Source organism: Periplaneta americana, chromosome 13, assembly GCF_040183065.1.
Source record: "Periplaneta americana isolate PAMFEO1 chromosome 13, P.americana_PAMFEO1_priV1, whole genome shotgun sequence".
In the NCBI taxonomy this organism is placed as follows: domain Eukaryota; kingdom Metazoa; phylum Arthropoda; class Insecta; order Blattodea; family Blattidae; genus Periplaneta; species Periplaneta americana.
In genome coordinates this window covers 16846630-16871256 of record NC_091129.1, presented here as the reverse complement: position 1 = coordinate 16871256, position 24627 = coordinate 16846630, and the positions used below count along the sequence as shown (strand labels likewise).

At 34.8% G+C, this 24627-nt stretch overlaps 1 protein-coding gene across 1 annotated transcript; it reads left to right on the top strand.

Annotated features, from left to right (window-relative positions):
- Nucleotides 1-834: 834 nt before the first annotated feature.
- LOC138711765 (uncharacterized) lies at nucleotides 835-11295 on the top strand. Its single transcript, XM_069842955.1, has 2 exons — nucleotides 835-1207; nucleotides 5735-11295. The coding sequence occupies exons 1-2, from the start codon at nucleotides 1130-1132 to the stop codon at nucleotides 6620-6622; spliced, it is 966 nt and encodes a 321-aa protein (XP_069699056.1). The 5' UTR covers nucleotides 835-1129; the 3' UTR covers nucleotides 6623-11295.
- The last annotated feature ends 13332 nt before the right edge of the window (nucleotides 11296-24627 follow it).

The window sequence follows — 24627 nt, the reverse complement described above, 5'->3', positions numbered from 1 at the left end:
AACCATTCAGAACAACCGGTAATATAACTGTTTTATAAATTTTAATTTTCACTGTATTTTGGGAGCAGACTAGGTGACAAAAGCTTCTCAACCGAATAATAACAGGCATTTCCATATTCTGCGTTTAATTTCCTCCCGAGTATCATTTATATTTGTTACTGTTGCTCCAAGAATTTGAATTTTTTCAGCTTTTCAAACGATAAATTTCCAATTTTTATATTTCCATTTCGTACTATGTTCTGGTTACGAGACATAATCGTATACTTTGTCTTTTCGGGATTTACTTCCAAACCTATCGCTTTACTTGCTTCAAGTAAAATTCCCGTGTTTCCCCTAATCGTTTGTGGATTTTCTCCTATCATATTCACGTCATCTGCATAAACAAGCAGCTGATGTAACCCGTTCAATTCCTAACATCTCTGTTATCCTGGACTTACCTAATGGAATATTCTAGAGCAAAGTAAAAAAGTAAAGGTGATAGTGCATCTCCTTGCTTCATTACCACCGTATAATCATCTGAACTCCCCAAAATCCTTACCGCAGTTGAGAGAGAACGTCAATAATAAAAATATTGTAATTACAAATGCATACATATAATATGCTTCATAATATTCGTCAGGCATATTTGAAAGAACATTTAGCATACATACAATATAACATTGGTTTAATTGTCTTTCATTATGAAATAGCTCTCTGTTTATTCTTTTTTTAATCGTCTGAAAACTTCTATGTAGCGCATGAAACAAAATAATTATCTCGATATTGTTCATTTGCTGTCGAAAAATAAAAAGATAAATGCGCCCATAACTCATTGTCTTATATGTTCAATTGTTTTGCAGAAAACAAAACGTTCAAGTTGCTGTCTTAATTACGCTATAACTTTTATTCCGAACACAAAATTCAAGGCATGCTGATACGCTATTTCATTGTTCTTCATGCAACCGAATTCAAAATTACAGTTAAATTGAAATATAAACGGTTAATACTGATTATTGCTCTCATGGCTTTCAGTACAGGCACTTCTGAGTGACAACATTGTACAAGATTTAAAAATAATACTGATGTTATAATAAATACTTGTGCAATTTAATTATTTATTCACTTCAGCATATGTCAGGAAACAAATGAAATGGGAACTATAACGTATATATTCAGCAAACTTCTTGTTTGTTTGGTTTTGTCAGTAAGCGGAATTGATAACTTCAAGGTAAGATGGTTATCTTAACGATAAGTGCATGTAATTTTGTAAAATTAACGAGAAATTTGAATTTCTGAAGATTACGCTATCAATCTCGATACGTACTGAATTATTTTCCGAGTTCCTGAAAAATCAAGATTTTTTTTTCAAGTGAACGCACATATAAATTATAATGGTAAGTTATGTTCCTGAACTACTGGGTGTTCATTTCAAAGTGTGTCATGACGTCACTGTTGATGAGTCAGCGATTTGAACCGAGTTTCAGCTTTTGTGTCAGAGAAGTTGCCTATTAATCAAGGCGTTCAATCTGAACTTGAGAACGTGTACGGTATAACTTGAACGTCGTAGCAACAGATGGCGGTCTGTACGGTCTGTGTGCTACCATCTCTTTCCAACTGTGTCTTGCGCGGCCAAGTCGTACGCAGGGTATTTGCGTACAGTAACATTCCACAACACAAATCAAATGCTCCGTGTCCATGTTGACCGTCGAAGTTAATGTCAACAAATACGTAAGTAATCGTCTTAATCCTCTCCCCATATCTCACGTCAGTACATGTTTCGAAACAGTTCACATTCCTGATAATACCGGCGATACCGTACGTATCGGTAAGTACTCTTCTGAATGAACACCGTACTTGCTATCTACTCTGGCAGATAAGTAATACACCTCTGCGGAAGTGTAGGAAGATTGAATTCTCTAGGCTCATCAGCTAGCCACGTGACGACATATAGCAAGCCGTGACACACTTTGAACTGAACACGCAGTATAGTCCCGACGCTGTTATTTCCGGCGTGACTCCGCTTCTTTGCTTACGTCTTAGAAAGTGAAGGCTCTATAAAGTCTAGGTAGATAGTATCGTTCGCCATTTTTGTTCTTACGTTGCCGAGCTACCGTACGAGGAATCTATTTGCCACACCGTTAAACATGATCATGTCGTAGCTCCTATGATAATAAATCAAACGCACTGTAATTCAGCAAATAATTGAGCGGCAAATAACGTCTTCGTGTGCTTCTGCGAACGCCAACGAAAGAGCTAAAATGGCGGGCGATTATATTAAGTATTTATCGAGCCTTAAGAAATGAATCAGTGAATCACAAGACGCACACGTTTAAATGTAGCCGACCTGCAACGCGATTGGCTGCCGGAAATTAGAGCGACGGGACTATAGGTAATTACTTCAGAATTATAGGAGCACGATCACCACCAACTTGTTAACGGACCTTGATTCGTTGTTTTGTTTTGTAGTAATTCTATTTGAAGCCGATGCTATTAAATGTTTGAAAATCAGAGGTCTGCATCGGACGTTTTCGCTCGAGCGCCAAGTAGTTCATAGCATAATCCGATAGGTAGCGCACATGCATGATGGTTAAAATTGTCACGAGCGATAAATCCTCAAACGGTATAAGCCGAGCGTTAGACATTCGTTCTTGTTACAGTGATGAATTGTGTAGTAACATCATAGATGTTTATCATTTCAAAACTTTGCAGTGTTTAACTAACCTCTCCATAGTACAACTACAAAACTTGCTTTAAAATGTAATATAAATGTTGTAGGTAAATGTCCCCCCCCCCCCAAACAGGAATTATTTTGTTTTTGCCATATCTGATAGATGTTATTGGATGTAAATGTAATTATTATAAACGGAGAACACAATCACGATAATGCAAGAACCGTATCAAGTTTTCTAGTAATAATAATAATAATAATGATAATAATAATAATAATTAGTGTATCAATCTTTGCGTCTGTAACAGTTGTGCAGCATGATTATTCGTTTTATTATATTTTCTGTGACGTTATCTCTGTACTAATATTGTTATTAATCTACTGCTATATCAATAATATTTTGTAAAACGTTTCTACATTGTCGCAGTATATAGGCGGAACACTATGTATGGACCTAACATATTATATATGTGGTAAATCAAATATTGAATATTAATTATTAATTAGCAATAATAACTGTATATCGAAGTTTTTCATACTATTTTATTTGTAACTTCATGTTTCTGTTTTGCTACGTTCCATTGACTGTTCCATTAAACGTTTGTCATAAACGCAGGAAATAAAGCCTTATTTTTACCGTGTGATCAAAACATATGTGTATCTTATCTGTCGTCTTCCATACAAGATAAGACATGTCGGTGAGATGACCTTGTACTGTGCTTGTATTTATTACGAGCGTATCACGACCGATCGTATCTCACTCGAGGGTGCGACACTCGACCGAGTTCAAGCGAGCGATTTAACTCCAATGCAGCACTCTGTTGAAAATATCAAATAATTTTCTTTTCAAAAATAATCATGTCTGGCTTTATTAGACAAGCATTAAAAATTGATTTTTGAAAGACGAAGTGGTAGCCTGCAGAATATATTTTCTTGACTTATCTGAGAATGGTCCCTTTTTAAGGAAATCAAATACGTGCTTAGTAAACTAAATAATATTTTACCTACTTATGGCTTTTAAGGAATACGAAGGTTTATTGAAGCCTGTCAATCGGTCCCTATCCTGAGCAAAATTAATCCATTCCCTACCATCATATCTCACGTCTCTCAAATCCATTTTAATATTATCTTCCCATCTATGTCTCGGCCTCCCCAAAGGTCTTTTTCCCTCCGGTCTCTCAACTAACACTCTATATGCATTTCTGGATTCGCCCATACGTGCTACATGCTCTGTCCATCTCAAACAGTAACAAATATAAATGACACTCGGGAGGAAATTAAACGCTGAATAAATATGGAAAATGCGTGTTATTATTCGGTTGAGAAGCTTTTGTCATCTAGTCTGCTGTCAAAAAATCTTAAAGTTAGAATTTATAAAACAGTTATATTACCAGTTGTTCTATATGGCTGTGAAACTTGGACTCTCACTTTGAGAGAGGAACAGAGATTAAGGGTGTTTGAGAATAAGGTTCTTAGGAAAATATTTGGGGCTAAGAGGGATGAAGTTACAGGAGAATGGAGAAAGTTACACAACACAGAACTGCACGCATTGTATTCTTCACCTGACATAATTAGGAACATTAAATCCAGACGTTTGAGATGGGCAGAGCATGTAGCACATATGAGCGATTCCAGAAATGCATATAGAGTGTTAGTTGGGAGACCGGAAGGAAAAATACCTTTGGGGAGGCCGAGACGTAGATGGGAGGATGATATTAAATTGGATTTGAGGGAGGTGGGTTATGATGATAGAGACTGGATTAATCTTGCACAGGATAGGGACCGATGGCTTGCTTATGTGAGGGCGGCAATGAACCTGCGGGTTCCTTAAAAGCCATTTGTAAGTAAGTAAGTATTATTTGATCAGTATTGTGTGTTCATTCATAATATGACATTGAGTGTAACTTTAATAAATTACATGGTGTTAATTCATATTAATATATAGCATTTAAAAATAAATGTCATAATCATTTTGTTCATATTTTAACCTTTTTATTGATTTTGTATATTTCATAATACAGTGAAACCTCTCATTTACGGACATCAAAGAGACGTAACAATCTGTCCGCATCTGGGAGGTGTCCTTTATTGGGAGGGAGGCTCCCCAATCTAAAAGTAAATTTATAATATGCATTATGTATCCCTTCACGCTTTAAATTAAATGTATTACTGTAGTTTAATTCTACATGCAGTCTACTGTACTACAGTAAATTCTTTGCAACTTTGAACTACAGTAGACAAGACCGAAAAAGGATAATACAGTACTGTGCCATGCAATTTTATTCTAGATCTACAGTTATGCAGTACTGTAATTTGCAGTTTTCAACTTAACCTTTACGTTCAGGTGCCATGTCTCTCGAGACAGAACAACTGATTGAAGTGAAGAGAATAATCTACTAACCCTATCATGTGTCGAATACAATTTCACTATCTGGGAAACCTTGGACCCATCAGACAGGTTAAATATTATGACTCTGTTTATCCACCCGCTTCCAGCTAACAAGGGGTTGCCGGCTGGGGTAGTGGTAGCCTACGAGACCCTTATTATCTTCTTTCATGTTTTAAGAAATTTCTGTACAGTTCTCAAAACTAAATATTTGTAACACATCAGGTCTTGAAAACCAAGTTCTGTCCGCAGTCAGGAGGTAAAGCAAGCTTTAGGACTGTGAAACAGCTGTCCGTGTCCGTGTCTGAGAGTGTCCGTAAACGAGAGATAAATTTATTATTATTTCTACATTATTTCAGTTGGGACATAAAAATCTGTCCGTATTTGAGGAGTGTCCGTATCTTGAGCTTGTCCGTAAGGAGAGGTTTCACTGTATTCTGATTGTATAAAACTGTTTATTGTCTGTATTCACCAGTGCATTTCTGTGGAGTTAAAAATGTTACAAACTTCTATGATGTGTAATATGACTTTCAATAACATACAATCGTATACTTCGCTTAGTGTACAAAACATATTGATGGAATAACGGCCTATAGTGCCCGTCCGATAGTAAATTTATGAGCGGAATTACGATGTAACATTTTTGTTCCTCCTGGAAGGTTAGCAGATTGTAACATAGACCGTTTTCATTTTGTTAACAGGACGATGACGATTTCCGGAGCAAGCGATTCACCTTAGATATTAACTTCAGTGGTTTGGGAAAGTTTCTTGGAAACTTCTTAGGAAAAATAAATTCCTTCACATCCGCCTCCATTTCCAGGATCTTCGAGTACGTTAAATTTCCGTCTCTGTCAACAGTATTCACATTTTTCAAAGGAAATATAGGAGACATTTTCATCAAACCTGGTAGCAGACCTAAATTATTGTTTAACCCATTTGTTGATGTGTTACTACGATATGGCACCTCTCAGAATTTCTACGAGAGTGCAGTGGTTCATCATTGCCGTCAGTTCCTCAACAGACCTGACTTACTTGCTATTATCGGGAGTGACTTGAATATCAGCGCATTTCAAAATGCAGGGTTGCTCTTGAAAGCTATATTTGAAAGAGCACTAACTTCTGAAATAGTCAGGAAAGATATAAATCTGTATAACAGCCTCCTGCATTGTTACAAAAACTTAGTTTTTTCCGGGCCACCAATTAATGCATTTCAGGAGTTGACTCTTGATTTTGATTCAATATTCAGAGCGTTTGATCTGCAGAAGATTAATATGCAGAACGGCGTTGATAGCCTGAAACGGTTGATACACTTCTTGCTAACGGAATTCAATTTCAATGATTTCCTTAAGCAATTTAAGATACACGCTTGTTACACCAGAGGAGACTTCTTGAGAGCCTTCCTTATACATCTATACGATCACCCTAAAATACCACTTCACTTGAAGTACGATATACAATTGTTGGTTCCACATGTTGTAACTACTGGTGTGGGCGCGAGTCCCATAGATTACGTCATAGCTTCGGATAACATGTCTCAGTCAATGGCTTGCAGTGCTTGTGCAGCCATGGGAAGCAATGTATTTTTTTAAATGTTGTAGGCCTATAAATTTTAACAGATTACTTACAGACATCATAATAAAGTACACTACAAATATCCAAATTCGAAAAAAAAAAAAAATCTATATACAGTGAAAACCTGTTCAAGACGGAAGTGACATGGTCCTAATTTTTTTTTCCGTTGTGGGCAGGTTTCCGTGTTATTCAGGTGTGAAGTTAAAATGGAATATTTTATCATTTACATAAATGAAAAACAAAATGGCATGCCGCAAATTGTAGAAATTACAAAATATTCCGTTTAACACTACTGGCATTAAATCAGCTTCCTGTCACTTATTTAATTGGTGAATGATCTTGATGAAAATCTCATTTCGTGTATAAATTCTATCGTAACTCACTCAATTAAAAACTGTAAAGTTTATTAATTACACTAAATTTAATATCTAACACTATAATATAATACTGTACTGTATATCACAGCACATCATTTAATTGGACTAGGAGCCTAGAAGCCTTGAATTCTGGATTATTTAATTTCTTTGCCAGTTCAAGGGTTTTCTTTGCAGAACAGGTCCAGAAATTTGCGTGATCTTTGAAAGGGCAAGAACAATCCACTCCCACAACAGTTCATTTATTTCTATGTAACCAGTTGTTTTCTCTTTCTTTTTATGTCACCATTATTGACCGCAAGCCACTCACTCATGATACGGCCTTTATTTTTGAAAGTGTTAAGTTACATCTGAGTTTTCCATTCATAAATTTCAACATTATTTTCCATACTCGTCGTTTCTCATTTTCCTCGATAACTTTTACTTCATCAATTAATGATAGTGCAACATTTTTACGCAAAATTTTTTATCACGAAATCGCTAATACACTTGCGTTTTACCCAGCTACGACAGTATACAGGGATGAAGCATTGAACATCTTTGAATGGACTCGTCTGCCTAGTCAATAGGATAATAAAATTCATGACCACCAGGCCAACACATCCTCGCACCCGCAAAAATTTTACAAAGAAAACTTGTTTTTATTTTAGTGACCTATTAGTATTTCGTACATTCCTTGAAAGCACATACTGTTTCAAAATATAGTTTACATTAAAGTAGTATGTCCAAAATATTATTTCCGTTTTGAACAGTAGCAGACAGTTTCCGTTTCCGCGTTGGACAGTTTCCGTTTTATTCAGGAAAAATTACACATAAAACATATGAATTTCGCCAGGACCAATAAATTGTTCCGAAATAGACAGGATTCCGGATTATTCAGGTTCCGATTTGAACAGGTTTCACTGTATATAATTTGAACTGGTAATGGAAATTAAGGGAAAACGGCTGAATGGATTTTAATAAATGACCCCTCATTTTGAAGGTTGGAACTCTACATTTTTCAGAAAAATAGTAGTTTTCAGTGAAATTTCAGTTTTCCTACATCATTTTCCTATTTTCCAAAATCCATCTGTCGTCAGCTTTCAGAAATAATGGCTTTTAGAGAATAAAACAAAACACAAACACACTTCAATAAACAATATTACATGAAGGCTACGACATTTAGAGTTCAGGTGGCTCAGATTCTCTGACATCATAATACCAATATGTGGATTTTCATTTGTGTAACTTTTTCAGAATGTTTCTGTAATATTGGTTATTAAAAACTTCAAGTTTTACTAAAAAAATTTACAGGTCAGATTCTCTGGTGTGTAATTTTCTGAGTACAGCTGTCTGTGTATTGGATATTAAAAACTACAAAACTGAAGAATGTTTGATGACATTATTACCAATAAAAATGAAATATTATTATAGTGAATGCCATAATATGAGTATTTGTAACTTATTATACAGATTGATGCTTTATTGATGATATGAAAGTGAAAGCTTTTGGGGTTATATAAGTAGACGTAGAGAATATCTAAGTTAGATATTCATTTCTATAATATTTACTGAGACGGCTATATAGTAGTCTATACAAAACTTAAGTAAGATAATATTGTTATTAAAAATGAAATATTTTTATAGTTATTAATCAAGTGGTATGGGTATTTTCCATATATTTAATGAAACTCAAGAACTGAAGATGTATAGGTACAATAAAAAATATTTAGCACAAAAAAAACCATTCAGAGGGATATGTTTCATTATTATGGAAGCAAATAACTTCCAAAATGTCCGATATTCTTCAATGGAAATAATTTTGAAAAATTTTAATTTGAACTTCTAATGAACTTAGTTTGCAGCATTTGCTGCACAAGCTACTAGTATAGTCTATATATAATTTTAACTGGTAATAAAAATTACGGGAAAACAGCTGAACGAATTTAATGAATGACCCCTCATTTTGGAGCTTGACATCCAAGGATTTTCATAAAAATAGTAACTTTCAGTGAAGCGTTACTTTTCCTACATAATTGTCCTATTTTCCAAAATCCATCTGTCGTCAATTTTGAGAACTAATTGCATTTCAGAATAAAACAAAACACATAGTACAATAAACAATAGGCTATTATACGAAGGTCATGACCTGCAGGATTGCTGACATATTTAGAGCTCAAATTCAAATTGGTTATTAAAAACTTCAAAGCTTACAAAAATAATATACAGATCTGATTCTGCGGTGTGTAATTTTATGAGTACAGCTGTGTATTGGATATTAAAATCTACAAAACCTGAGGTGGTTTGATGACATTATTATTAGGAATGAAATATTATTATGGCTAATGCCATGATGTGACTATTAATTATACATATATAATTTGAACTGGCAAGATAATATTGTTATTGAAAATCAAATATTTTTATAGTTACTAATCAAGTGGGCTTCATATACTTAATGGCGGTGTGGTGTAGATATTTATATGCGTCATTCTCTTCAGTAATGGCTCGAGAGAGCGCAAAAATTATAGTTCCTAAGGAAAGACCAAAAGGTATTATTTGCTGATAAAATAAGAGGCCTACAAAATTTTGTAGTCTCCCGATCATTTCAGCAAGATCTCTTAGCAGGATAAAATGATTTTACCCTCTACATTTCAAGCTCTACATGCAGCAGCTATACCAAGATGCTATGTCTGTTGTTCGAAAGCATAGTATACCAGACTTTTTTTTAACTTTCACCTACAATCCACAATGATCTGAAATAGCTATTGCTTTACTCCCACATGAAAAACCCACTGACATTGTTACTTGCGTTTTCACGTTGAAACTCAAAAACTGAAGGTGGATAGGTTCAAGAAAAAGTATTTGGCATAAAAAAAACCATTCAGAGGGAGTATGTTTCATTATTATGGATGCAAATAACTTTCAAAATGTCTGGTATTCTTCATTGAAAATAAATCTGAAAAATTGTTATTTGAACGTTTAATTAACTTAGTTTGCAATATTTGCTGCACAAGGCACTAGTATAGCTAGATCTCAAAATTTTGATTTATAGCAGTACTTACACATGAACATATTCTTCTTCGCCTAGTTTCCTTGTCTGATAATGAGAATATTTGTAGTAGTTCTTGTGGGGTTTTATTCCAAAACTCTTTGCTGCAGTAAAATATGCCTACTGTGAACCCAGTTTTCAGCCTGACATTTTCAAACCTGCAGCAATTTCGAAAATTATTGTTGAGGAAAATTATTTGTATATGTTGAATATTTTTATCACACAATAGTAGGGTTAAAACCTGTAAATTCCCATAATCTTGAAACCTCATATCAAGAGGACTCTCTACATTATCATGAGGACCATAGTATCAAAGTTAGACAACTCTATCTTTTGCGATTTCGAGATATCGATTGTTTATCATAGAATTTTGTATGCTGAATGCGATTCTGGAACTGTTTAGGTTTAAAAACGGACAGAACAGAGCGAAAATAGCACTTAATTGTGCGCTTTAGAATCAAAATGTAGAGAGGTCCACAATGGCTTGCTTTCAAATTAGGACAATTCCTTCAGCAGCCAATGAGAAGCCCACACCTTTTCCCATCACGCATCGCGAATCCAACATGGCTGATTGTTTATATAATCGGTTTGTGGATGCATAAGACATATTGTTTTACGTAAATTGTCTTTGTAAAATTATGTTACATCGTTATTTCAATAAGAATATTGAAGTTCATGTCAAAGAAGTTCCTCAAAAGGAAGTGAGGAAGTTTCGTTTGGTTTCAAAAAACAGACAACTCCACTTTAAATATGGCTTCATTTGGTTTCAAAAACAGACAACTCCACTTTAAATATGGCTTCGTTTGGTTTCAAAAACAGAACTCCACTTTAAATATGGCTTCGTTTGGTTTCAAAAACAGACAACTCCACTTTAAATATGGTTTCGTTTGGTTTCAAAAACAGACAACTCCACTTTAAATATGGCTTAATTTGGTTTCAAAAACAGACAACTCCACTTTAAATATGGCTTCGTTTGGTTTCAAAAACAGACAACTCCACTTTAAATATGGCTTCATTTGGTTTCAAAAACAGACAACTCCACTTTAAATATGGCTTCGTTTGGTTTCAAAAACAGACAACTCCACTTAAATATGGCTTCATTTGGTTTCAAAAACAGACGACTCCACTTTAAATATGGCTTCGTTTGGTTTCAAAAACAGACGACTCCACTTTAAATATGGCTTCGTTTGGTTTCAAAAACAGACAACTCCACTTAAATATGGCTTCATTTGGTTTCAAAAACAGACGACTCCACTTTAAATATGGCTTCGTTTGGTTTCAAAAACAGACGACTCCACTTTAAATATGGCTTCGTTTGGTTTCAAAAACAGACAACTCCACTTTAAATATGGCTTCGTTTGGTTTCAAAAACAGACAACTCCACTTTAAATATAGCTTCGTTTAGTTTCAAAAACAGACAACTCCACTTTAAATATAGCTTCGTTTAGTTTCAAAAACAGACAACTGCACTTTAAATATGGCTTCATTTGGTTTCAAAAACAGACAACTCAACTTTAAATATGGCTTCGTTTCGTTTCAAAAACAGACAACTCCACTTTAAATATGGTTTCGTTTGGTTTCAAAAACAGACAACTCCACTTTAAATATGGCTTCGTTTGGTTTCAAAAACAGACAACTCCACTTTAAATATGGCTTCGTTTGGTTTCAAAAACAGACAACTCCACTTTAAATATGGCTTCATTTGGTTTCAAAAACAGACATCTCCACTTTAAATATGGGTTCGTTTGGTTTCAAAAACAGACAACTCCACTTTAAATATGGCTACGTTTGGTTTCAAAAACAGACAACTCCACTTTAAATATGGCTTCTTTTGGTTTCAAAAAGAGACAACTCCACTTTAAATATGGCTTCATTTGGTTTCAAAAACAGACAACTCCATGGCTTAGTTTCTCTTTTGTCCTAAGTTTTCAGTGTTATACGCAAATCACTCAGTCTCGGAGAACCCACGCGGAACCTTTAAAAGTATATTCTGATTAGATAAACCATCTGGAGAGGAAAATGAATAGGCCCAAATATACATTTCAATTTGTTTAATTTTAGTTACCCCAGCAGTGCTTCGTTTGCTTCTCCTATCGGACCACCACTGATCTAAGATATAATTAATGCAATTTACACGAATTTAGTTGTTATAGTATTATTCTCAAATTTGCGAATTTCCTAAAATTGAAATAACTTCAGCACTCTAATTATTATTATTATTATTATTATTATTATTATTATTAATATATATTGTTAACAATGCTAACCTACGTATTGTTAGTAAAATAATTGTATGCATTATTACTGTTTAAAATAAAGTTCAATTTGAAATGTTAAGTCTATTTTTGTCCATTTTGAATCTTGCGTACACCACTTTTAACACTTGCATATAATTAATTGATGAACTAGTGGACTTACTCGTGTTAAATATGTAATATTTGTGCGGCTTACAGCTGTTTCAGTGCTTCACGCACCATCATCAGAACCTACTAGATCGCGGCGTCATCTCGAACTTCTCTGCCTGTTAGGAGAGTGTGTTTTATTGTTGGAAGGTGTTGGAGTGTAGAGTCGAATAGTGTGTGTGTACTGAAATTGATCTGTGTGTTGAGGATTTGATCAGGGTGTGTTTTAGTGTGTTTGTATATTTCGTATTGTTCTAGTGTGTTGAGTTTTTGGTTCTTGGGTTGTGTGTGTAGGATTTCCATGTCTGTATTTATGTTATTGTATGTATGGTTAGTATTGGTTATGTGATCGGCGTATGTAGATGTATTGTGTCCTCTGGTTACAGCTTTAATATGTCCTTTGTAGCGTGTTTGGAATGATCTGCCTGTCTGTCCTATGTAGAACTTGTCGCAACTATTACATTTGAGTTTTTTTTTTTTCTATTTTTGTTGTCAACACATAAGAATTACGCTTCTTTATACTTAAATTACAAGTTAGCTCACAGGGCTATTTGTAACTAAATACAGGGTGATTCACTAGGATTTACTGTCACTTATGGAGCTTATTTCCGAAGACATTCCGAGCAAAATATATCATATAAACAATTTTATCCTAATCGCAATATTTTCATAGTTACATTAAAATACCTTTTTTTTTTTAGTTTTACGGGTAAAAAAATATTACAAATAGAGAATGAACTATTCAGAAGTGTCATTTCTTTAATTGGCTAGTGTTCTGAAGCTAAAATGTGTAGTTAATTGTTTTGTACAGATTTTATCTTTCAACTTTTAACTAAAAATGACATCATTCTTACGCACTTATCACAAAATATTGTTACAAATCATACGACTTTAGGAACTTGATTTTTTACAGTTTAATTACGCAACTTAATGTACAGTCTTAAAGAATTTACAAGAGTGGCGTGATTTGTAACAATATTGTTGTGATAAATGCGTAAGAAAAGGTAATTTTGTAGTTAAAAATTGGAAACAAATTCTGTACGAAGTAACTATGAAATTCACAGAATACTAGCTAATTAAAGAAATGATACTCCTGAATAGTTCATTCTGTATCTGTAATATTTTTTTTTACCCTTAAAACTCAAGAATAATGCTATTTTACAAACAACTAATTAGTGTAATTCTGAAAATATTGAGATTAGGATAGATTTTTTTTAATTGGGTTATTTTACGACGCTGTATCAACATCTAGGTTATTTAGCGTCTGAATGATATGAAGGTGATAATGCCGGTGAAATGAGTCCGGGGTCCAGCACCGAAAGTTACCCAGCATTTTCTCGTATTGGGTTGAGGGAAAACCCCGGAAAAAACCTCAACCAGGTAACTTGCCCCGACCAGGAATCGAACCCGGGCCACCTGGTTTCGCAGCCAGACGCGCTGACCGTTACTCCACAGGTGTGGACGATTAGGATAGATGTTTATATGACAATTTTTGCTCAGAATATCTTCGGAAATAAGCTCCGTAAGGGACGGTAAATCCTCGTGAATCACTCTGTACTGGATGTTCAGTTCAAAGTGTGTCACGACTCGCTGTATGCCGTCATGTGGCTAGTCGATGAGCCTAGAGAATTCAATATTCCTACACTTCCGCAGATGTGTATTACTTATGTGCCAGAGAAGTTGCCTAGCAAGTATGGCGTTCATTCTGAAGAGTACTTACCGATACGTACGGTAACGCCGGTAGTGGCAGGAATGTGAACTGTTTCGAAACATGTACTGAGGTGAGTTCTTTCTTACTGTCGGGATGTGTGGAGAGGGTTAAGACGATTACTTACGTATTTGTTGACATTAACTTCGACGGTCAACATGGACACGGAGCATTTGATTTGTATTGTGGAATGTTGCCATTCACAACCGATGATAACAAATACCCTGCGTACGACTTGGCCGCGCAAAATACAGTTCGAAAGAGGTTATGGTATCACACAGACCGTACAGACCGCCATCTGTTGCTACGACGTTCAAGTTATACCGTACACGTTCTCAAGTTCAGACTGAAGAACGCCTTGATTAATAGGCAACTTCTCTGACACAAAAGCTGAAACTCGCTTCAAATCGCTGACTCATCAACAGTGACGTCATGACACACTTTGAAATGAACACCCAGTATATATCCTTCCTTTAGTCCTTTGTGCAGGATTTTGCGCCAAGGGTTTTTTGTTCAATAGTTACATCCATGGCTGATGATTTCGTCACTATGTTATTAATAGAGTCCTGCGTTTGGTTACTTTGAATACAAGTTAGGTGTACATCGATCATATTAGCTTCGTACGTTGCAAGTCAACAGTTCAGTGAGCCAAGCAGTCTTCCTACTTGCATCAGTACCACTGGGTATTCATTTCAAAGTGTGTCATGACGTCACTATTGATGAGTCAGCGATTTGAAGCGAGTTTCAGCTTTTATGTTAGAGAAGTTACCTATTAATCAAGGCGTTCAATCTGAACTTGAGAACGTGTACGGTATAACTTGAACGTCGTAGCAACATATGGCGGTCTGTACGGTCTGTGTGCTACCATAACCTCATTGCAGACTACCTGAAAAACAGATCATTCAGAGTGCGACAAGGTAATTGCCTTTCCAATTCAAGACAAATTGAAGCAGGAGTTGCTCAAGGCTCTGTTCTGAGTCCAGTTCTCTACGCTACATACGTTCATGGCATTCCCAAGCACACCAACTGCCGGCACGCCTTATATGCGGATGATACAGTCCTTTATACAAAACATCACGACATCAAATGTGCTTTACAACAGATGCAAGAAGCCTTGGACTTACTCACCCAATGGTCTACAAGATGGCGACTGAAAATTAACGGTGATAAAAGTACAGCAGTAGTTTTTACAAGGAGATTTCCACGATTATTACAACCGCTCTCTGTTCAGAATCAACACATTCCCTTCAAAACAATGGTGAGATATCTTGGTCTACTACTGGATAGTCGTTTGACATACAGACAACATATACAGTTAATACGAGACAGAGCTTTGCAAAGATTCTTAGCATTATATCCACTACTTAAAAGTTTCATTCCCCTCAAAACCAAACTATTGCTGTACACATCACTTATACGGTCATACATGTCCTACGCGTCAGAAATTTGGGCTCAAACCCATCCCCGCCAAATCAAGAAACTCGATGCCATCCAAAGAGCTGTGTGCAGAACCATCACAGGAGCTGATTTTTACATTACTAACGCACAACTCTACAGTGACCTGAACATCATTTTATTCAGTGACTACGTGCAGCACCTACGTAAAAATTATCTTCAGAAACTACAAACACGTCCTAATCCACTTATCAAACCATAATTATACATAGCATTCAGTGAACAATCAAGTAATGTTAACTTTTCTGCAAAATCATTGACTCTGAAAGCTTACCTACATGTCCAGCTTACCAGTCACCGTTTCTGATGGAGAAGATGGTCACACTTCATTTACGTACTCATGTTATACTAAGCAATATTCTTGTTAAGGCAAGGGTCCATGTGACCTGGAGCTTGTAATGACATGTGTCTTTATTGACACCATCAAATAAATAAATAAAAAATAACCTCTTTCGAACTGTGTTTTGCGCGGACAAGTCGTACGAAGGGTATTTGTTATCATCGGTTGCATACACCAACCTTCCACAACACAAATCAAATGCTCCGTGTCCATGTTGACCGTCGAAGTTAATGTTGACAAATACTGTACGTAAGTTTTAAGTTTATTTATTTATTTATTTAAATTTAAATATACAGAGTAAATAATATAATTACAAACAAGAGAAATAGAAATAAAATAATACAATCAATATAAAAAGGAGATACAGTAGTATTAACAAAATTTGAGACCGAATGAGCAGCGCTCCTCTCCTCATATTCCGACAGTAAGAAAAAAGACTCATCTCAGTACGTGTTTCCAAACAGTTCATATTCCTGCCACTACCGGCGTTACGGTACATATCGGTAAGTACTCTTCTGAATGAACGCCGTACTTGCTAGGCAACTTCTCTGGCACATAAGGGTATGTACACGTTGGAGCGACGATAAACGATAAAAGAAGCAGCGATGCTATATCAGAGAGAATTGAAGCATGCATTGTTATTGAGGTGTGCATATTGGAGTAACGATAAAAGCGACGAAAAAGCAAAGTTCCATTTTCTTCGCTCTTGTCGTTCATATAATCTCTGATTAAGATAATATTAATCTGTATAAATACCGGTGATTATCAATATATCCGAATATTAATCAATTTATTATTATTTCGGCTTATTAAATTAATTATTTTAGATATTGAAAAATTGATCAATTGTGTATTTATTCGTCATATGTTATGTGATCACAAGAACCAATCACAACACAACGAATTTATACTAGCTTTGGGATGAGAAACGGGTACGTATTTAAGTTATATTAACCTTGAACTTAGCAGCTGATATTTCCTATATATCTTATTTCATTAAGTGGATGCATAGAATATCTTCTACTGATAAATCAAAATGTTCTCTTCCCGCGTCCTCGTTGCTCCGATATGAACACTTGATTCTTTGATAACACCAAAGCGTCGCTAGATCATTTCTCTTACCGTTTATCGTTGCTCCAACGTGTACGTACCCTTAGTCGGCAAACAACGGGAATACCACTTGGATTTAATAACAACAATAACGAAGTAGGTTATATACTTAAAGGCATCTTACATGCAATAAAAGATAATTTTTATTTGGATAGACGAAACTAACATCACATTTCGTCCAGACATGCAATGAGGAAACCATTCGAGGTAAGATAAAAATATACATTTACTGAAATATCTATTCTATACTAATAATAAATCTGTAGCCAAAATGTTTCTGGTAATTTTCGATTTTCCAAAGATAATTGGTGTTAACATGTATAATTAACCATCCTAAAACCGAAAATCGCTTTTTTGAAATATTTGTTTGTATGTCTGTCTGTCTGTCTGTCTGTCTGGATGTTTGTTACCTTTTCACGCGATAATGGCTGAACGGATTTCGATGAAAGTTGGAATATAAGTTAAGTTCGTTGTAACTTAGATTTTAGGCTATATGGCATTCAAAATACGTTATTTAAAAGGGGGGTTATAAGGGGGCCTCAATTAAATAAACCTATATATCTCGCTTATTATTTTCTGTGAAAAATGTTACATAACAAAAGTTTCTTTAAAAATGATTTCCGATAAATTTTATTCTTTGAAAAAGTTTGATAGGACTGATATTTAATGAGATAAATGAGATTTAAAATTAACATAACTGCTATCTAAGGCGGTGTAATGAAATAAACAAATGACTTCGTCTATAAGGGGCCTTGGACAACAACAATCGAAAGCTATGAAACATAGGCTATAGAGAATGTTTCTGTGTTTGTATGAAGTAATATCGGAAGCTAAATTAACCGATTTGTATAATTAATTATTATTTCACCATTGGAAAGAGCAGTTTCTCTAGATGGACATAATGCTATAATGTTATTACAGTAACGTCTGAGTGAATCGAGAACAGGTAAGATTAAAATAGCTTCTTATGCACAGAAAATTTGAGAGGCTATTCTGAATATTCGTTTCCTGTATTTCTTAAAATAATGTTTATGTACACATTAAATCTAAATGATGTCAATGTTCATTAAACTATGGTTGGATGTAATAACAATTAAGAAACATGTTAAAGGAATTATCATTGCACCAAATGAGTGCTCTCTGGACCAAAATGATCGCATTTTAATTATTTAAATACAATTTAAATTAAGTAACATATTAAACGATTTATCCTTCTATCAAACACGAATGTTCCCTGGATCAAACGTCCTATTTTAATTATGTAATTACTTTATATTTATTTCTAACGGGTGAAGCGGAGCGCACGGGTACGGCTAGTATTCAATAATATTAAATATCTATGCCAGTGGCCGGCAGATGCTGCAGTTGTGACGTAGGAGCCAGTCAGATCGCAAGAGCTTGGGAGAGCGAGCAGTTGAGTCTGTCTACAGTATGTCACCCAATTACAGACACGAATAAGTATGTACAAATATTAGAAGAACTGAATCAGGAATTTTATTGCAGATTTCAAGAGTTTGCAAATCTTAAATCTGTTATTTCCATATTTGCGACAACATTTTCAGTGAATATTTACAGTGTTCCATCATCATTCCAACTGGAAGTCATTGATTTGCAAAATGATAGTGAAATGAAAGACCGCTTTGAAAACAAAAAGGATCTATCTACACTTTATAGAAGATTTCCCCAGTCAAGATTCCCTCGATTGCATAGATTTGCTGCTAGGATGTTGAGCATATTCGGATCTACGTATGTATGTGAACAGTTCTTTTCTTGTATGAAGATCTGCAAACCACAACATAGAAACCACCTGTCTGATCTGTACTTGAAACATATTCTTCGCTTGTGTGTTAGCCAGATTATGACTCCAAATATTGCAAAATTAGTGCGCGAAAAAAGAGGAAAAAAATCTCGACAAAGCGTTTAGCTTGGGCACGGTAGTGACACAAAGTGATGGTGTTTCAAAAGTTGAAATATACTTTGCATGCTACTCACCAAGATAGGGCCTATGTAGTTTAATCTGTATATTATGTAGAGAAATGTGTGTTAAAAACACTTGAACTGTTTTCAAGTTTTCGAGTAGACTAAGTGTTGCAGTACTACTTAAAGTATTTATTTATATGCTTCTATGTTTACAGCAGTTCCGGAATTTCATTTATATATGCAAACGCTTCTGCAAGTGGCTGTATTATGAGTTTCATGTTATTGTAAGTACATTAAATTTGATTACAAACCAAAATATTTTGTTACATTGATTTATCAAGGTTGTACAGTTTTGTTTTCGTACAAATGTATTGTAATTGTGCTGTTCCCATACTACCTCAGACGAATGGATCGCGCTCTGTCAGTGCATAGACGCCGCACCACCACTGTTCAGTTGAACCTTCTCTCCACGCTGTGCTCAGTATGCAGAGATTGCCGAGCAAAGAGCAAAGCGGCTACGTCGTATGACGTCACAGAGCACGGAACATGCCGGTCACTGATCTATGCAATGCAAATACACGCTCTCAAAGACTCTTTGAAGCATAACAAATGTAACGATATTAATTTAAAAAGCACATTCGAATTTCTTCCTACAACCGATTTTGTTAACATTATGTGTTAGTCATAGTGACATAAAAGAAATCGAAGTATTAAACATTTCTTAACTCGATAAACAATTCAGGCGGCACCAACGAGCTAGATACTATAGAGAGGCTAAAGACTTCTGAAAGTTGAAGCCAATTGAACATTGGTCCGCCATATTTTGGTTAGTCAAAACAAAGGGGCGTGGCTCGGATGTTGTAGGAAAAGACTGTGATGAAGTTAGTATTATTGTGAATTGAGTTACATATTAAGACTATGTTAATAAGTAAAAAGTAAAATACACACAAAACTTTACGTTTTATAACAGCTGTAGGCCTATGTTTTTATTACTTTCACTAAATATAGCCCGGATATAAAATGACAAGCTATACTCGATGCAACCAAAGCAAAGCACCTAAAGACGGATGAATGTATTCGGCAGAAGAAAAATAAATAATTTTTTGACTTCGTCACAAATTTAATGACCTTACAGCTGATCTAACCTAATATGAAATCATGTAATTCAGTGCTCACCAGGTGATTTCAAGAGAGACGACGTATGTAACTAATAGGAGTAAAATATAGGAAAGGTACTGGCGAAAATTAAAAAAAAAAAATCCAATAATTAAGTTATTGAGGAAAATTAATTTGAAATTGGAATTAACACAGAGAACTTTTGAAAACTGCAATTATTAAAACTACAAATAACCTCTTAGCATGCAACATAATAATTAAAGAATAACACTAATAGAAATTTACTCGTGATCATAACTCACCACATTTATTAAAACGATAAGATACTTAAGGCTGGTTCACAATAAACCGGAAACGAGAATCGGAACGAAAACGGTAAAATTGTTAAAATGTGTACATTTAAATGTGAGCATTCACAATTAACGAAAAGCTTGCCGGAGTCCGGGATCGGGAACGGAGAGTTGGCCAAGTTTCAACTTCGACGATCACCTTTCCGATCACAGCCCACTAGATTCATTCTATTGCCATCTAAAAGCTATTTTGTCGTCGTATATTTTGTAGCAAGAAGACCGTGACATAACCTATGTATTATTTTGTTCTGTGCTGTGCATCATGGAGCAAGTTTTATTTGACGAGATTCTAATATTGAGTGTTGAGGAAAATCCTCACGTTTACGATAAGCGGCGCGCCTCGTATAAAGATGAGAAAATGAAGGAGAATACGTGGCTTTCAATAGCTGCATTTTTGAACACCGATCGTAAGTGAATCATATTTTATTACTGTACCTATTGGTTGTATTACACACTATATATTCATGCTTCAATTCAATAACTACTGTTGTGTTCATTTTTGTTCTATTACAAATGTTTCTTCTCTAATTATTTTACGTTATGGTAGACTTAAAATAGGTTGTGATAATTAAGATGCATGGGCATATTTATAGTACCGTACCTAATGAAATGTATCAGTTGAAATTTCGAAGTTGGTTAACCTGTGTTTATGTTGGATGCCTTGTACTCATGAGAGAACGCCATTGGTCAATTGTACACTAAAATAACATCAGAATGCGTAATATCGACTTTACATATCGTTATTGACATGCATATCGATATGCATAGTCGTCTACGTTCTCGGTTTATTGTGAATCAAAAATTTTCATATTCACGTCCTCTGCTTCTCGTTTTCATTCTGGTTCTCGTTCCCGGTTTATTGTGAACCAGCCTTTACGATTAACATTGTTACCAGAAACAACAGGAGCCACAGCTAGCTACACTTCTTTTCGCGTGATGGAGACATCGTGTACTCTAATATAATTTGAAACAAATATTGTCGCGTGATGGAGACATCGTGTAGTCTAATATAATTTGAAACAAGCATTGATCTCACACGTGTCTCGCAACTAAGCAGAGGCTTTTGCAGAATAAAACTGTTCTTACATTATTTTGAACAATAATGACAAATTGTGTGTGATGCAAGTGCTAACTTTCCTCTTTGTTAACAAAAAGAGTCCTACGCATTAATAAAAATAAAATTGGAGTAGGCCCTATAAACACAATAAATACTAAACTCTTGATGGTACAAACTTATTAATACAGATATTTCGCTTATGCTCAGTCCGTCTTATCTTATAATTCTCTGGGGCAATGGTATCTGTATTGAGAGGGTTTAATTATCCAGCAACGAATATTATGATTTACGGTACATTTCATTTAAATCCGAGGGAATGAGACATTTTTGGAAATTTTAAAGTCTTAATTATTACTTTTTCATTTATAAATCAGCTTTTTACAAAACCTATAGCGAAATGTTTAAATGGAATATTGATGTATCCGAAAAATATAATTTATTTTATTTTACTTGGCAGAGTTAAGGCCTGGTAAGGAAACACGACCTCATACAGTACTGGTTGAGCCATCGTACGCAACGGCTGTAGTACTACGAAGTTCTAAGTTCCGCCGCGCCGCGCCGCGTCTCTATTCGCCTTTGCCGAGTAAAACACTCGTATCGCGGCGCCACGTTTACAAGGATAACAAAACAATAATAAACACCCTTGAAGGATAGCACTCTCCCAGTCCACAGAATTTGAAGTATGTTTTAAATTATATTTTAAAAGAACACAAACACTCTCGGCCTATGATTGTGTGAAAGAACGACATTAAAGAAATGTACCGGATTCTATGTAAGTTGAAATTAATAATTTCAATACAATTCACGGACTATAAAACTTAAGTTTGTGAAATAACGTTACATGTTGGATATTTTTCAATATTATATTGGTGATCGTGATCAGTACCTGGAAATTATACAGACAGTGGACAAAAAAATGGCGCAAAATTTGAAATACTCTCTTTTCGGAAATATGTAACATTAATTTATAATGAATACACTGTTGTAAAGAGTAGACTTTAAAGATGAGCAGGACTTTTTAATATGTTTTTTGAGGCTCAATTAAAATCTTATGGAGGTCAATACACAATGATGCGAAAAATGTGGTTTTTTGAAGACAATTTATTACTTCAAAATGCAGAAACTGAATGTTGGTAAAATTAATAATAATTAATGATTTTTAAAATAATCAAAATTAAAAATGATGCTCTATGTGACCGCCATTTGCCCGCACAACCATTTGTAGGCGTCTTCTCCATTGTTTAATAGCACTGGATATCTGTCTAATCAAGCCGGTCCCAACATTCAAGAAGGCGTTGTCTTAAATGTTCAATATTACGAATTCTTGTTTTGTAGTAAACTGCTTTTTGTAGTTGACTCCATACAAAATAGCTCATAGGATTAAGATCTCGTTTGAAACTTCAGCGGAAACCATCAGAGAATCTGAGAAATGGGATCTTTCACGCAATAATCTCTCAGGAGGGATATCATGTCCGTATCTTGCTAATCAAGCGTTGTATACTTGAAACAAACCATACTCGCTGAGCGTAGTTCTTTACAATTTGACGGGCAGATAAATTATCATATTGGTGCAAATGTTTAATGAAAATCTTGTCTTCGTTCGTTGAGCGACCCATTATTCACAAAATGAGAACTCAAAATGGAAGAAAACAAATGATGATAGCACAACAAACGGCTTGGCCTGCTAAACTCGTAAGACAATAATGCTTAGATCGGCATAAACGATCGATTTTGCACTACCTTACAAAAAGTAAAAAAATAATGTTTGATAAATGGTAAAAATAGTAATATGCGTTACAAGAGCGGTATGTTGACGTTTTCATGTTCGAGGAAAATATTGAAAAAGCGAAACGTATTTGAGCTTTTTTAATTTCCGAGAACATGAAAACAAACATACCGCTCGTGTATCGTACATTATTTTGTGCGAAGATCGTTTATTACATACCTGAAAGATGAATTTCTAATTAGTTGCAATGAAATCTCCATCTTGCTTTATGTTCAATGACGGCAAATTTGCAAAACAAAAATATCTATCTTCAACATTGTTGCTTTAAAATGTTTTCTGTGTTCACTATACTCCAGCAGGCCGTGATATACGTCTGTCTTTTTTTTTTTCCCCAGTCTATGATGAGTCTGAAATCTTGTTGATTTTTTCACGGCTTCCTTAATGTTACTTGCATCACGAATGCAGTAACTTTTGTGGAGTTGTAGAGTTTACTTAATTTTTGTAAATATTTAAAAACAATAATTAACAGTGAAATTTAGGTGAAATTGCAGTGGTAAGTTTCCAATTTATAATTATTACTATATTGAACGTCACTAAAAATAATATGTTGAAAGCCTAAAGCAGTAAAATCAATATGTCACTTAAGCGGTAAGAAGAGGGAAATTGTTATGTGTGTTAGGTTGGGAATACTGAATGTGGAATTTTAGACTTTCCGCGGATTGGTTTTGTGCGGAAACCAAGCAAATTCGCACGATCTCGCACAAAAATAGTTATTAGCAATTATAGACCACAAAAACTTGTTGATTGGTGTAATAGTGATGTAATAAAACAAGTGTATATTAAATGTTTTGTTTGGTGCATCAAATTTTAAGCAAATGGACATCTCCAATTACGTTTGAAATGCACAGTATCTCTAGTTTTGAAGTGAATTCTGAAAGAAAATCTACCGATACATATTTTCGTACAATATTAAGGAATGAACAAGATATGAATGAAATCCTTCCATAGGAAAAATAACGAAGTATATTCAGTGTATTCAGTATTGTACACTTAGAGCACACAACATAGTGCAATTGACAAAGTCAATAAAAAGTAAACAACAAAACAATAAAATTAATTCAAAAACTCTCAACAACGTTGACATTAAAAAACTTATTAATTTCATAAAATGGTTTGTTGATTAACCAACCAGAGACAAGTCTGTTAAAAGACTACCTTTCCAGATTAAAAAGATATCTCGGAAATTTATTTGCTATTTTTAACGACATAATAAAATAATTATTCATTGTTTTAGTTAGCCTACACTTAGGTATGTCAAAAAGGTCACGGTTTCTGGTGTTGTATATATGAACATCATTCCTATGTGTCAACATATGTGAATTTTCTTTGACGAAATTTAGGGCTTGATAAATATACAGTGATGTTACAGTCAT

Bases quoted from the DNA above. Each gene is read 5' to 3' on its own strand.
- LOC138711765 (XM_069842955.1), top strand. From the start codon at position 1,130: ATGGGAACTATAACGTATATATTCAGCAAACTTCTTGTTTGTTTGGTT. The intron at 1,208-5,734 runs GTAAGATGGTTA...TTTTGTTAACAG, and splicing joins GCGGAATTGATAACTTCAAG to GACGATGACGATTTCCGGAG.